This window comes from Lepus europaeus, chromosome 5, assembly GCF_033115175.1.
Source record: "Lepus europaeus isolate LE1 chromosome 5, mLepTim1.pri, whole genome shotgun sequence".
Taxonomy (NCBI): Eukaryota; Metazoa; Chordata; class Mammalia; order Lagomorpha; family Leporidae; genus Lepus; species Lepus europaeus.
In genome coordinates this window covers 155533804-155549519 of record NC_084831.1, presented here as the reverse complement: position 1 = coordinate 155549519, position 15716 = coordinate 155533804, and the positions used below count along the sequence as shown (strand labels likewise).

The window sequence follows — 15716 nt, the reverse complement described above, 5'->3', positions numbered from 1 at the left end:
AACATCTGAATTTCTGCAAACTATATGTGAGACCTGCATTGTGCCCCCACACTAGGCTTCCAGCTTCCCCTACCTCACAACACTGAGGGCACTTGGGGAGTGAATCAACAGATGGGGACTCCTTTGTCTTTCAAACAAATGAAAAGATTTTTAATTTAAAAAACAAACAAAAAAACAAAGGAGTCTCAGGCAGATTTTGCCAGTCAGCAAAATGGCTTCACCGTATAAATGTATAGGACTATAAGCCCTTATCAGGGTCAACGAGTTGCATAATTCTGAATTTTTCAAATTTTGTAAAGTATATGGTTCATGCTGTGCAATATTCCCAATAACTGTTAAGCATATTTTGATTAAATACAGTAATATTTCTGCCGTAAAATGCATGAGCAATTATACTAAGTGGAATATAAAAAAAAGTTCTGCTTCATATCTGATCATGTCATCAATTGAACAATATTTTTAATATTTAAAACTTCCTGGATTTTCACATTAAAAACAATGCACAGTGGACCAGTATTATCTTTGTTATTAATGTACTAAAAAATTATAAAAGAAAATGCTGCAGTATACTGTTACTAACATCACTTTGAGCCAATATGTTTCCTTTTTCATTTTATATTTAGATAATTTTTGTTAAAATCTTCACTATGGAGATTTAGTTAGCAATTTATATATAAAAAAGAATATTTTATCTGCCAGACTATCTTTTTCAATTCAAATAAAAGTGTTAATATGTATCCTCGTAACCACAAAACTTCTGCATTTTGATTTTCACAGACAAATGGGTAAGCAGGGTGTAAGTACTGCCTGGCTGAAGTAAGGAGATCTATTTTCAGCATTGGTGCTAATACTCTGCCTCTTCGCTCTGAGCCCTCAGACTTACTTTCAGGAATAACGTACATTTTTTGGCAATACTCAGAAAAGACAAGCAGTTTTTTTTTTAATTTTTGACAGGAAGAGTGGACAGTGAGAGAGAGAGACAGAGAGAAAGGTCTTCCTTTTGCCGTTGGTTCACCCTCCAATGGCCGCCACGGCTGGCGCGCTGCGGCCGGTGCACCGCGCTGATCCGATGGCAGGAGCCAGGTGCTTCTCCTGGTCTTCCATGGGGTGCAGGGCCCAAGCACTTGGGCCATCCTCCACTGCACTCCCTGGCCACAGCAGAGAGCTGGCCTGGAACAGGGGCAACCGGGACAGGATCGGTGCCCCGACCGGGACTAGAACCCGGTGTGCCGGCGCCGCAAGGCGGAGGATTAGCCTAGTGAGCCGCGGCGCCGGCCGACAAGCAGTTTTTTAAAGAGAAAACTTCATCCACTTCCACCATTTATCTCAACACATATCTAAAGTGAAAACACAAAGTATAAAATATAGTTTTTCTAATGACATGTTTCACTATTAATAGAAACATCTATAAGACAAAGAATGAGAAGTTACTCTAGGACCAACATTTAGAATCACCTCTAATGTTGCTGCCGATGGTGGGGTCTATCCTACAACAATGTAGCATTTTAGATTCTGGGTGATGAAAGCTACAACTTTCTATTGTAAAACAGAAGAAAAGTTACTATGACAGTTGAAGTAGAAAAAGGAGAACTGGTACATCTTAAGCTTCACTGTCACCCACAAACATACACACACAATTTAACAATCTAAAAATTCTGCACTGTCGACTTTGGTAGGTCTAATTTTCTTGGTCTTTTAGCGTCTACACACACCATGAACAGTGCAAGTGTTCCACCAAAGTTTTCTTACTCCATTTTGGACATCTATGCTTTATTATAGTAAAATGCCTAAGTATGTATTTCCATATGTGTGAAAGATTCTGAAATTATGTGCATAAAAGTAGTAGAGTGATTTTATGTCATTTTTTTCTGCTTTTAGACAAGCACAATTAGGTGAAGAAGATATAATTGGCTATAAGTACTTTGCTACTCTAAATGTAATGATTTTTTATGAACAGAAGATCAGTTAGAGCTTTGATAACCATAATGGAGAGAGGGCCTTCATTATAAAATTTAATACAACATTAGCCATTACTACAAAACTGCTACAGAACAAACTGTCCCAATATTTGGTATCTTACTCTTCCTCATCTGAGGGACACCTTAGGATTGGCTGCTTTCAGAACATGCTTAGGTATCTGGAGGTTGACTGACTGAGACTGGGGCAAGTGGACTCTACTTTATCTTTCTCCTCCTGTGACCAGCAGCTGGTTTGAGCAGTTTCCTGGTGATAGCAGAGGAGCAAGGGCAAGCAAGCCCAGTCATGCTCACACGTTTCAAACTTGTGGGCAGCGTCACACTTAACATCATTTGGACCACAAGGCCAAGCTCAGAGTCAAAGGGTGGGATGGTTTCTCATGGCAGAATATTCAGATACAGGGAGGGGAGAACTGAGACCATTAATGTAATTTACTATAAATATTAAACATAAAACAAATTTCTCAATGTCTTTCAGAAGTTTAACATTCATCAACAGAGCAAATCATTAGTTCTGTTATTTTAAGTAAAATTAGTAGAGTCTAAAAGGTAATTTATATGGCTTAATATTAGTCCAGGACCACAAAGAGAGCTTTAAATCGGCCCAGCAGCAGCCTTTGTGGCCATCTGGGGGAGTGAAACAGAGGATGAAAGACTTCTCTCTCTCTCCCTCTGTAACTGTGCATCTCAATAAATAAATAAATCCTTTTATAAAAAATAAATGTTAAATTTCTGCAGAAGCTCTTTCTAATATAATCTTTTTCTTTCTTTTCTAAGAAATTCTTTAAAAAGATTTATTTGAGAGGCAGATGGCTAAGCACTATCCTTGGAGTTATATATTCATTCCCTTTCTTTTCCTTATGGTTTCATCATCAATGCATACACTTCTCAATATTACGTTATTTATATGTTTGTATTACATGCTTATAAATGCAGCAGTACTGGTGCTCTTCTGTGACTTTCTTTCACTCAATACTTATGCTTGCTACTCAATCACACTAATCAATGCACCTGTAGTTTATTCATTTTCACAGCTGAATACATTCCACAGTATGACTGTCCTATGAGCAAACACTTATACCAGATTCAGCTTTAACCACTGCCAACTATGCTACCATAGCCACTATTTAAATATATGTTTATCTAGGGCAGGGTTTCTTATACTTTAAGAGTATATAAGGACCGGCGCCGTGGCTCAACAGGCTAATCCTCCACCTGCGACGCCGGCACACCGGGTTCTAGTCCTGTTAGGGGTGCCGGATTCTGTCCCGGTTGCCCCTCTTCCAAGCCAGCTCTCTGCTGTGGCCCAGGAGTGCAGTAGAGGATGGCCCAAGTGCTTGGGCCCTGCACCCCATGGGAGACCAGGAGAAGCACCTGGCTCCTGGCTTCGGATCAGCGCCGTGTGCTGGCTGCAGCACGCCTGCCGCGGCGGCCACTGGAGGGTGAACCAACGGTGAAAGGAAGACCTTTCTCTGTCTCTCTCACTGTCCACTCTGCCTGTCAAAAAAAAAAAAAAAAAAAGTATATAAGAATAACCTGGAAAGTCTGTTAAAACTCAGGTTTTTGGGGTCTACAACTTCTTTTTCTGCCTTTTAACTGGCTAAAATTCTTTATGCTTTTTTCCTCCTTCTTTTGGACTTGACAAATATTCTATTTCCTTTTCCTCCCAATCACAGTCTGGTTTCCTATTTTGGTTCTATTATTTTCATGGTTCCTCTGAAATGTATATCACATATGTATTTCATACAGCAAAAGTGTTTTTGTAGCAAATATTAGTTTTGAAAGCCATATGATGACAGTATCTATTACATTACTATATGACAGTATCTATTATATTACTAATAGTCAAATAACAGATGTTCGGTGTTAAAACATATCTACATATAATTTAGATAAAAAATTTCTTGTGAGCTCAGTTTTTCTATGATCTGGTAAGAGTTATTTATAGCCTGGGAGGAAATATAGACACAAAAAGGTAGATCTGCTAGATGTTTCACAGTTATTTTAGATTATAGCAGTCTCAAAAGAAGCCTTTTTTCATGATAATAAAGTGCTTCTTAAATACTGGCTTTATGTATGCCTCTTCTACTTGAGTTCACTCCTATTATTGGAGAAAATGAAAATACAAGGTCTTCTTTCCCCTATTATTTATGTGGTATAGGTAAGTAAAATACATATTCATGAGAGCTATGACATTAATCAAAATTTTTCAGAATGCTATGATATTAATCAGAATTTATTAAAGAAATATTCAGACATATGATTTATTTAAAAGGCAAAGGAAAAGACACCATCCTCACTGGCAAACACTGCATAAAATAAAAGACAAGGCAGATTAATGAGTGTAGCAAACTTAAAATGTTACCCATTATTTCAATAAGATGTGAAAACATAAAAGATATTCTAAGTACTTACATACCTATCTTACTTAAGGTCCTCCATAAAATGAATTAAATTAGGTTTCACAGATCAAATGAAAGACTAGGTTCTTTATTTTAAGATTTATTCATTTATTTGGAAAAAAAAAACACAGAGAGAGAGAGAGAGAGAGAGAGAGAGAGAGAGAGAGAGAGAGAGAGAATTTTCCCTCTGTTGATTCATTCATTCCCTAAACACCTACACTAGCCTGGGCTGGCTAGGCTGATGCCAGAAGCCTAGAACTCCATTCAGGTGTCCCAGGTACTGGGCCATACACGGTTGCCTTCTTGGGTTTATTAGCAGGAAGTTGGATAGGAAGTGGAGGCGTTGTGCTTCCAACAAGCATTCTGAAATGGGGTGCAGGACTCTAAAATGGCAATTTTACCTATTGTGCCACCACATCCATCCCAAGACTAATTTTTTAAGTTCAAAGGAATTCATTATTCTTTAGTGATTGTGAAGTTGGGGGAAAGAGAGTGATTAGGGTAGTCCACAAATTGACTTCTGAGATTCACAGCCTAAAATTGCATGAGTTTTACACATTATAAATATTCATTCTTTGGATCCATCCCATTAAGAAAGGAAGAAAACTGCTCTAAGTAAATAAAAATACTTACTGGCCTCTTAGTTAAGAAAAGTAACCATCTGTGACAGAAAGATATTCAAGGAACTCTTAACAGTAGTACCTCTGGAGGGTAGTTTAATCAAGTTTTGTAAGTGGAACCTAAGCATTATTTAAAATGTGTGAAAGTTAGAATGAGGATATAATCTTCTGTTATTAGTATAAATATAGATAACTTTAAGTGAATATATACAATTTTAAAATGGAAGATCATGTAAATAGGTTCAGATAGCCTTCTGAGACTCGAGATCTTCATGGAAGATGCTTTACCACAATCAGTGAGATTTTCAAAAAGTAAAAACCATGAGTAAAGTATAACATTGGAGCAGATCACAAAGGGCCTAGAATGGAAAGCAAAAGAATCTGTATTTTTAAGCAACAAGAAGTTGCAGAAAGTTTAAGAGTAAAGGAAGTAATACTTAAATTAAATCAACCAAAAAAGATTATTTTTTTCTTTTGAAGACTAAGAGTTCTCACATTCCAAATCACAAAAAAACTAAACAAGTTAAAACAAATGTTGTTTATGTGTGAATTGTTTAGTGCACGAGAGTAATGAAATGTTCACAGTAACTAAAATTGAAAATTTTTGTTAACCTGGTAAAATAGCACATTTTAGTCTTGTTTGTTTATTCTAGGAATAGTAATCCTTCCTAAGGATTTTTGTTATTACATTGTAAGTCATAATGAAAACAGAATAATACAAATTTTTTACGTATAGCAAAAATTTCTTCTTTTTTTCAAGATTTATCTATTTATTTCAAAGTCAGAGTTACAGAGAGAGAGAGAGAGAGAGAGAGAGAAATCCTCAGTTTGCTGGTTCACTGCCCAGACGGCCACAATAGCCAAGGCTGGGCCAAGACAAGGCCAGGTACCAGGTACCAGGAGCCAGGAGCCTGCTCCAGATGACATATTGTACCACATTTCTAAGAGGAAAATTATTATACTTTAAAGAACCCATATTCTTATCTAAGAATACCATATACCTTAAGAACCCCATATTTCTTATTTAACAATACCAATTAATTAATTTTCTTATCTATAATATTAATATCAACACATTTCTTACCCATAAATATTAATCAAATTATCTATATCAATTAATCTATGTTAATTAATAATTAACAATATCTATAATAAATTAATATCTACAATATTAATATGTCACAATATTAATATCAATCGATAACATCTGAATATTAATTCTATAAAATTATAAGATACTTCAACTTGGTTTGCAAGTAAATGTACAATTCTACTACAACAATGGGGTTGCTGGGAATTCTATTCATTTCAGTCTTTTTTTGTAAAGATTTATTTATTTATTTGAAAGTCAGAGAGTTACACAGAGAGAGGAGAGGCAGAGAGAGAGAGGTCTTTCATCCGATGGAAGCCTATGATAAGTTTATAGCCTATGGAAGATGAAGTGTTAAAAACTATATTGGGCATTGCCTAAAATAGTCCTTAATAACATGGCGCCTGGCGGATGTTGGTGGGTGGGTGGGGATGTGTCTGTGGCGAGATAGGACCACCTGCAGGGATAGGTTCAATTTAGTTCCGGACACGTGGACAGTGCATGATCCCTATACCTTGCTTAAGATGCCCCTGTGCGTGGTTCACCCATGCCTGTATGACCTTTTCGCTGATTGGCTCCTCTACTGTGTATGTCCTTCGTAAGCTTTATAAGCCTGTATACTTCCTCAATGAAGTAGTTCCTGCTTTGACAGAACTCATGGTGCTTGCTGCGGTGTGCTTGACCCATCGACCTTACCTCTCCTGTTCGCCTTCTCGGGGAGTGCTTCTACTGCCCCTTGCTGGTCGGGGGATAGTCTCAGGCTTAAGACCCCAACAAAACTATATTCCCAAGATCCTCTTGCAGCTTTGCTTCTAGACATGAATTGGAATGTACCAATCCATTACTCTTATGTAAGGTCCAAGGAGGGTTTTGTGGTCAAGTTTCTGCTGCAAGCACCATTATAAAGCTGTGAGGGTTTTCTGCTGTGATGCTCCAGGGTCCACTCTCTAGCTCTGTGGGAACTGCAGTGAAGAGTTCCTAATCCCTTAATTACAGCAATAGCATCTTGCTCTGAGTCTTAATAGCTTTAATGGCTGAAAGAGTAAAAGGAGCTCTCTTGGCCTATCCATTCTACATGCAGCGAAAAGTCATTCTAGGGGCTCTGACCCATGGAATGATGCTCTAGCCCTTCTGACAAGTAACCTTGGGTAAGACAGTGGTAACAGCTTGTGTTCTGGCCAGAAGCACGTTCCATCCACAGACCTCCTCTACACATGTACACTGACATACCTTGAAGAAACTAACAAATATAAACGAAGGCTAGACTGACAAAAATGACACAAGAGAAAAGGCATGATTACAGTCAGGGCATGTTTAAAATAAAAGGATTACAAAGAAACGTTATAAACAACTTTTACCAACAAACTAGAAAACTCAGAAGAAATCGACAAATTTCAAGGAAGAGAATAGCTTCCAAAACTGACTTCAAGAAGAAACAGAAAACACAAATTCTTCTAGAAGTGAAGAAATTGGATTAGGAATTTAAAATCTCCCCACAAAGAAAAGCTGAAACCCAGATGGTTTTTCTGATGAATTTTACCAAATATTTCAAGAATAATAGTAATTTTTCAGACTCTTCTCAACTCATTCTTTGAGCTCAGCAAACCTTGCTATAAAAGGGAAAAAGCATTACCTAAAAAACCTGAATAGCTTTTATACACACTGATGCAAAAATACTTATCTGTGAACTTGTACACATAAAAGGTATTTTACACAAGGCCAAGGTGGAATTTTCCAAAGGAATGAAGAACTTGTTAAACATTTATTTAAACAGTGAACTAATATAATATAACATTAACATCTCAAGAAAGTACTTGACAGAATCTTACACTTACTGACAGCAAAAAACATTTAGCAAACCAGAAATAGATGAAAGATTACTCAAATGATAAAGGTTATCTACAATAAAACCCACAGCTAGCATTATACTTAATTGTGAAGGACTAAATAAACGCTTGGCTTCTAGGATAAGAGTAACTCTTGCCACTTCTATTGAAAACTGTACTTTATCTTACACCTAATGCAATAATTTAAAAAGGCATTCACAAATTGCCTTAATTTACAGGTAATATGATTCTACATATAGAAAATCCCAAGAAATTCACAGTAAACCTACAAGAAATAAGAGTAACAAGACTTAGGATACAAGATCACCACACTGAAAAAACTGTAGTTTTGTACCCTAGCAACAAAATAATGCACAGATAAAATTGAGAAACAATTTCATTCACATGAGAACTGAACGTATTAAAATACTTAAGAAAAAATTCAACAAAAGTTCATCATATATACAAAGAATATTACAAAACATTTATGAGACATTAAAAATGTTAAGGACAGTTAAAAGCACAGAGAAGAGTACAGTTTATGGATATAGATATTAAAAACACCAGCAATGAAATACATCAGTTTATCAAAAGAATTCAATAGAGGAATTCAAGAAGGCAGAATAGTGTGGAAGCTCACTGTTCTAGTCTACAGAAAGACAGTTAAACAAAAGTGGAGAGAGTGCAACTTCAGAGAAGTATAGGGAGCAATCAGCAAAGGAAGCTCCACACAAATGAGACGGTCACTGTGGACCTATGTGGAGGGTGTGGACATGTACAACTCAGGACCCCAGCAGTCGAGAGCCTCTGCACCAGCTCTGGAGTGAGGTCAGACCTGACTGCAGCAGCCCAAGCTACTAGTGACAAAGATGCAGGAAGACCCTGGCTCAAGTCTGGCTTGGAGCCCTGGGGGAGACAGAGTACTTGTCAACTTAGAGGAGAAAAAAAAGGAGGCACATTTCTCTCTCCCTAGCCACCCTGCACTGGCTTCCTGTAACAGGCCAAGAGTGCAGGCACCATTTTGGACATACATAACAATTTTGTCAGCTCATGTCCATGTGTCCAGCAACCAGCTGAGAGGAGACATCTGGGTCTGGCTGGGAGAACTGACACGGGGCTGGGTGCATGTGACTGTGAAAACACTGTGGCTGTGTGGGAGAAGCTGGGACTTTGGGCAGTCACTGTGGAAGGCTCCACACACTTGGGGCTCCCTGATTCCCTGGTGAGGGTCATTGCTGCAGGATCCGTGCTCACACTGAGGACTGCATGGATTCTTTGGTTCTTGTGGCAGTGTAGATTGTAAATTGTACCAATGGGGTTAGTGCCAAGGCATTGGTATCCTTTGAGGTGAGGGGGTGAGCGTGAAAATACACCAAGAGAGCAGAATAAACTTCCCCTCTGATTAAAAAAAACAAAAAACAAAAAGAAAAACAAACAAAAAAAGGGGGAGATTTACCATACCCAACTTGGTTGTGACCTGAGACACTTCTTTCACCCTGGAGCACTGAACAGAGCTCTCTGGCTACACTCTCCACATGCCTCTGGTATTCACTCAAAGAAGGGACTAGCCACTAAGCCACAAAGGCATAGTCCAAAGATAAAAGCCATTAGAGGAAAACAAACAAAATCAACAAGTATCTCCACAAAAGTCTAGTAATAAACACAGCAATTCAAGAAACAAGTGTAAGACAACATAATGCCTCCAAAAGAAGATGACACTTCAATACTACAAAGTGAAGACAAAGAGACTGAAGAAATGCCAGAAATCAAATTCAAAAAATTGATCAAAGCCAATCCACAAACTCATGAAATCTGAACATGACATGAAAGAAAATTTCTCCCATGAAATTGAGATTTTAAACAGAAATTGAAAGGAATATTGGAAATGAAGAATTCAATAGAACAAATAAAAAATGTGGTGGAAAGCCTTAACAGCAGAGATGGTGAAGCACAAGAAATATCTGAGTTAGAAGACAAATCTCTGGAAATTTTATGAGACCAAAAAAAAAAAAAAAAAAAAAAGATGAAGAAATTAGAAAACTAAAACTAAAAAAACAGTTTTGGAGATTTATGGGATACTATCAAATGAACCAACATATGAGTGTTAGCAATTCCTGAAGGCATGGAAAGAGAATGGATTAGGCAGCCTTTTTATTAAAATAATTACAGAAAATTTCTAGTTTGCAGAAATAAAGGGATGTCCAAAGACAGGAAGCACACAGAACTCTTAATAGACATGACCAGAAAAGTTCTTCACCATGACACACTGTAGTCAAACTCTTCACAGTAAAACATAAAGAAAAGATTCTAAAATGAACATGAGAGAAATGCTAGATTACTTTCAGAGGATCTCCAATTAGACTCACAGCAGACTTTTCATCAGAAACCATACAGGCTAGGAGAGAACTACAAGATAATAGTCCAAGTCTTATGAGAAAAAAAAAAAAAAAATGAACACAGAATATTGTACCCTGAAAAGCTCTCATTCATGAATGAAGGTGAAATAAAGACCTTTCATAACAGAAATTGAAAGAATTTGCCACCACTCATCCAGCCATACCAAAGATGCTCAAGGATGTGCTACACAGAAACACAGAAACATGATCAGCACTAAGAAAGAAGGTGAATGTAGAAAATGCCCCAGTAAAAGGACAAAGGAAATTCAAAGTCAACAATAGGAATATTTATGGAAAAATGGCAGGGCCAAGTCCTTACTTATCAATAGTCACCTTGAATGCATATGGCCTTAACTCTTATGTCAAAAGATACAGACTAGCTGAATGGATTAAATAACAAAATCCATCTATTTACTGCCTACAAGAAACACACCTCACCAACAAAGATACATGCAGACTAAAAGTGAAAGGATGGATAAAGATATTCCATGCTAACAGAAACCAAAAAGGAGCTGGTGTAGCCATCCTCATATCAGTCAAAATAGATTTTAACATAAAAACTGTTAAAAGAGACAAAGAACACTATGTAATGATTAAGGGATCAATTAAACAGGAAGATGTGACTATTATAAGAGTATTAATATATGATAAACATAGATGCAAAAATCCTCAACAAAGTATTAGGTAACCAAATCCAACAACACATCAGAAAGATCATTCACCCAGATCAGGTGGAATTTTTTTTTTAAGATTTTATTTATTTATTTACAAGGTAGAATTACAGACAGTGAGAGAGAGAAAGCTCTTCCTTCCATTGGTTCACCACCCCCCAACAATGGCCGCTACGGCCGGAACTACACTGATCAGGAGCCAGGTGATTCCTCCTGGTCTCCCACGTGGGTGCAGGTACCCAAGCACTTGGGCCATCCTCCACTGTCCTCCTGGGCCACAGCAGAGAGCTGGACTGGAAGAGGAGCAGCCAGGACTAGAACCGGGTGCCCATATGGGATGCCGGCACCGCAGGTGGAGGATTAGCCAAGTGAGCCACAGCGCCCGCCCCACCAGGTGGGATTTATCCCAGGTATGCAGGGATGGCTCAACATTCACAAATCAATTAATGTGATTCATCACATTAACAAATTGAAAAACAAAAACCTTATGTTATCTCAATAGATGCAGAGAAAGCATTTGATAAATTACAACACCGATTCATGATGAAAACTCTAAGCAAACTGGGTATATAAGGAACATTCTTCAACATAATCAAGGCAATTTATGAGAATCTCACTGCCAGCATCCTATTAAATGGGAAAACATTGGAAGCATTCCCACTGAGATCCAGAACCAGACAAGGATGTCCACTCTCACCATTGCTATTTAATACAGTCCTGGAAGTTTTAGCCAGAGCCCGAAGGCAAGAAAACAAAAATCAAGGGGATACAAAATGGGAAGGAGGAAGTAAAACTATCTCTATTTGCAGATGACATGAATTTTTATATAAGGGATCCAAAAGACTCCACTAAGAGGCTACTGGAACACATAGAAGAGTTTGGTAAAGTGATAGGATATAAAAATCATCACACAAAAATCAATAACCTTTGTATACACAGACAATGCCACAGCCGAGAAAGAACTTCTAAAGTCAATCCCATTCACAATAGCTACAAAAGAACCCCAAATACCTTGAAATAAATTTAACCAAGGATGTCAAAGATTTCTACAATAATAATTACAAAACATTAAATAATGAAATAGAAGACACAAAAAAATGGAAATATCTTCCATGTTCATGGGTTGGAAGAAACAATATCATCAAAATTTCTATACTACTAAAAGCAATTTACAGATTCAATGTGATACTGATCAAAATAACAAGGACATTCTTTCAGATGTAGAAAAAATGATGCTAAAATTCATATGGTAACACACGAAACCATGAATAACTAAAGGAACCTTATGCAACAAAAACAATGTTGGAGGCATCACTATACCAGATTTCAAGGCAGCCTGTTACTGGCACAGAAACAAATGGATAGATCAGTGGAACAGAATAGAAACACTAGTATTCAATCCACATATCTACAACCAAGTTATCTTTGACAAAGGAGCTATAATCAATCTCTGGAGCAAGCACTGTTTCTTCAACAAATGGTGCTTGGAAAACTGGATCTCCACATGCAGAAATATGAAGTAAGACCCCTACCTTATACCTTACACAAAAATCCACTCAATATGGATTAAAGACCTAAATCTACAACCAGACACCATGAAATTATTAGAGAACATTGGGAATACCCTACAAGACATTGGCATAGGCAAAGAGTTCTTGGAAAAGGCCCCAGAGGCACAGGCAATCAAAACCAAAATTAAAAAATGGGATTACATCAAATTGAGAGGCTTCTGCAATGCAAAAAGAAACATTCAGCAAAGTGAAGAGGCAACCAAAAGAATGGGAGAAATTATTTGCAAACTATGCAACTGATAAAGGATCAATAACCAGAATATATAAAGAGATCAAGAAACTCAACACTAACAACAACAAAACAAAACAACCCAGTTAAGAAATGGGCAAAGGACATCTTTCAAAAGAGAAAATACTATGCTACCATGCACTCCACAATAAAAGACTGAAGCTCCGGCATCCTATATGGGTGCTGGTTCAAGTCCTGGCTGCCCCTCTTTCGATCCAGCTCTCTGCTATGGCCTGGGAAAGCAGTACAAGATGTCCCAAGTCCTTGAGCACCTGCACCTGCATGGGAGACCTGGAAGAAGCTCCTTGCTCCTGGCTTCGGATCAGCGCAGCTCCAGCCATTGTGGCCATCTGGGGAGTGAACCAGTAAATGGAAGACCTCTCTCTGTCTCTGCCCCTCTCTGTGTATCCCTTTCAAAATAAATAAATAAATCTTAAAAAAAAAAAAAAAAACAAAAAACTTGGGATTCCTGTGTCTATAGGAAAAAGCATTGGTTCATGAATGCAAACACTTTAACAAACCCATTTCTATGTACTAAAGAAATGTGACAGAATAGTACAATTAAGGGTAGAATACTAAATGAGTGATGATAGTGTACTTTATACTTCGAATTTAAAGCCTAATAATGAAAACAAAATTTAAGCCTATAAAGATATTCATTTTTAAATCTTCCTCTATCCAATCCATGATACTCAATTAACATTAAAGGAAGATAAGTCTGCCTTCATTTCTTACCTGCACAGCCGAAAGCCAAATGGTATCTGGAAGAGGGGCTAAATTTAACACAGCATACATTAGCCTTTGCCTCAATGCTTGCCACTGAATTATCTAGATTGGTAGACCACAGCTTCACTAAGAGAAAGACAATAAAAATAAAAACAAATAACATATTAACAAATGCTTCTGAAACTTCAAAAGTCTGCTTATCAATACAGGTATCTTTTTCTGCCAATCTAGAACATTTTAATTTACTAAGACCAAAAATATTTAAGTTGATTGACCAAATAATAAAAGAATTTATTAAAACCACACAAGCTTAAAGTCAATGTCAAAAATCAATATAAACTGTGGATTTATACTGAAAGGTAACAAGGTCCTACAACTCAGACATAAAAGGTGTTTAACAAAGTAATCATTAGCTAGGATGTATTCATTATGTGTACTTGTTACAGAATTCTTTAGATTATGTGTTAAGTGTGTATTGTGAAAAGTACTATACATATATCTGATAGATATATTATATCTATCAGAATACAAGGATCTCCAGGATCACTTAGAAAGTGCTCTTAATTTTTAAACTAAGAATATCAAGATTTAAAAATTTTATGTAGGTATTTACTATATGATTTAAATGCATCTAAAGTTATAGATTCTGGAATTATTTAGCTAAATTACAAAATTTTACTTTTATATTTGATAGTCTATTCTGGTGATGTGTGTTGAAATTTAGATTATGGAAAATAAAGTTGATTAACTGGAGCAGATCTGATCTGGAGCAGTAGAAAGGTAGCTGCTGTTTGACAAAGGTATCAGAGCAAATATCACATAATTTTAGACAACAGAAACAGGACAGACATTAGAATACATGCATAAAGTAGATTTTCAGGATATAAAATGTATCTTGACTGTAACATAGAATAAATAATGAACAGTAACCATAATAACAATAAAATCTTCCTTTTAATGTTTCATGTATCACAATTTCCCATCCAGGACAATACTCAAATGAGGCCCAGGTACTGGTATTTTAAAAAATGTTCTCCAGGTGATTTTAAACTTGCATTTGAAGTTGAAAATCAGCATAAGGAAATGTAGATTAGTAAAATGTTAGAAACATTTTTAGGAGTATTAATACAATAATCTTTAAAAAAGCAGTGAAACAAAAGTAACAATGGCTCCAAGAAATACTACTTCTGTGATACAGGATTTCTTTAAAATAGAGAACTAATTTCAATATATGAGATCTATGACTGGAAACCAATCCTTACTCCCCCTTCCCAAAAGCTGTTAAAATCAATTAAACTGGCCAGCGCCGTGGCTTAACAGGCTAATCCTCTGCCTTGTGGTGCCGGCACACCGGGTTCTAGTCCCAGTTGGGGCACCAGTTTCTGTCCCGGTTACCCCTCTTCCAGGCCAGCTCTCTGCTATGGCCCGGGAAGGCAGTGGAGGATGGCCCAAGTCCTTGGGTCCTGCACTGCAAGGGAGACCAGGAGAAGCACCTGGCTCCTGGCTTTGGATCAGCGAGATGCGCAGACCGCAGCGGCCATTGGAGGGTGAACCAACAGAAAAAGGAAAACGTTTCTCTCTGTCTCTCTCTCTCACTATCCACTCTGCCTGTCAAAAAAAAAAAAAACAAAAAACAAAACCACCACAATTGAACTTCCCAGAGAAAACTAAGATAGTCATAAGACAGCAGGAACTTTAAAAAGCAATGTTTTACTTGTTTTGTTATTTTAAAATAAGAATGATGCGCTATTTCAAGCAATTTACAATTATTTAAATAATTAAGATATAAAACACTAAGATGAGATGGATAAAATTAAAAGTCTCCATATCAAACGTAACACAGGTCAAATTATTAAGTGAACTTTGGTAGAAGTGTACTCTAACAGATGGAAGACAAAAGTAATCCACAACAACACACATGGGACACTTACTACAACCACTATTCCAAATAATAATCACTAATAAGCTTTATAAACAAGTGTCACCTACTATCAAGAAAGTTTAAAATGCAAGTAACCACAAAAAAGATGATGTACTGATGGAATGATAGTTAAAAGTAAATTTTTTAAATTCATGGTAATTTTCTCAGTGGAGTAATCATTAATATTTGTCAAGTGTTACAATGGTAGCTACCATAATTATAATTTTCTATATATATATATATATATATATATCAGAATTTGATACAAATTTCTGTGCTACAAGGATA

The 15716-nt window shown here is 36.9% G+C and overlaps 1 protein-coding gene across 3 annotated transcripts in view; it reads right to left on the bottom strand.

Annotated features, from left to right (window-relative positions):
- The window catches only part of COP1 (COP1 E3 ubiquitin ligase), a 221811-nt gene that overhangs the window by 56143 nt on the left and 149952 nt on the right, over positions 1–15716 (bottom strand). For all 3 annotated transcript variants that reach the window (XM_062192980.1, XM_062192982.1, XM_062192981.1), the window contains one exon: positions 13517–13633. In XM_062192980.1, coding sequence (XP_062048964.1) covers positions 13517–13633 — 117 coding nt within the window. The remainder of the gene's footprint in view (positions 1–13516; positions 13634–15716) is intronic.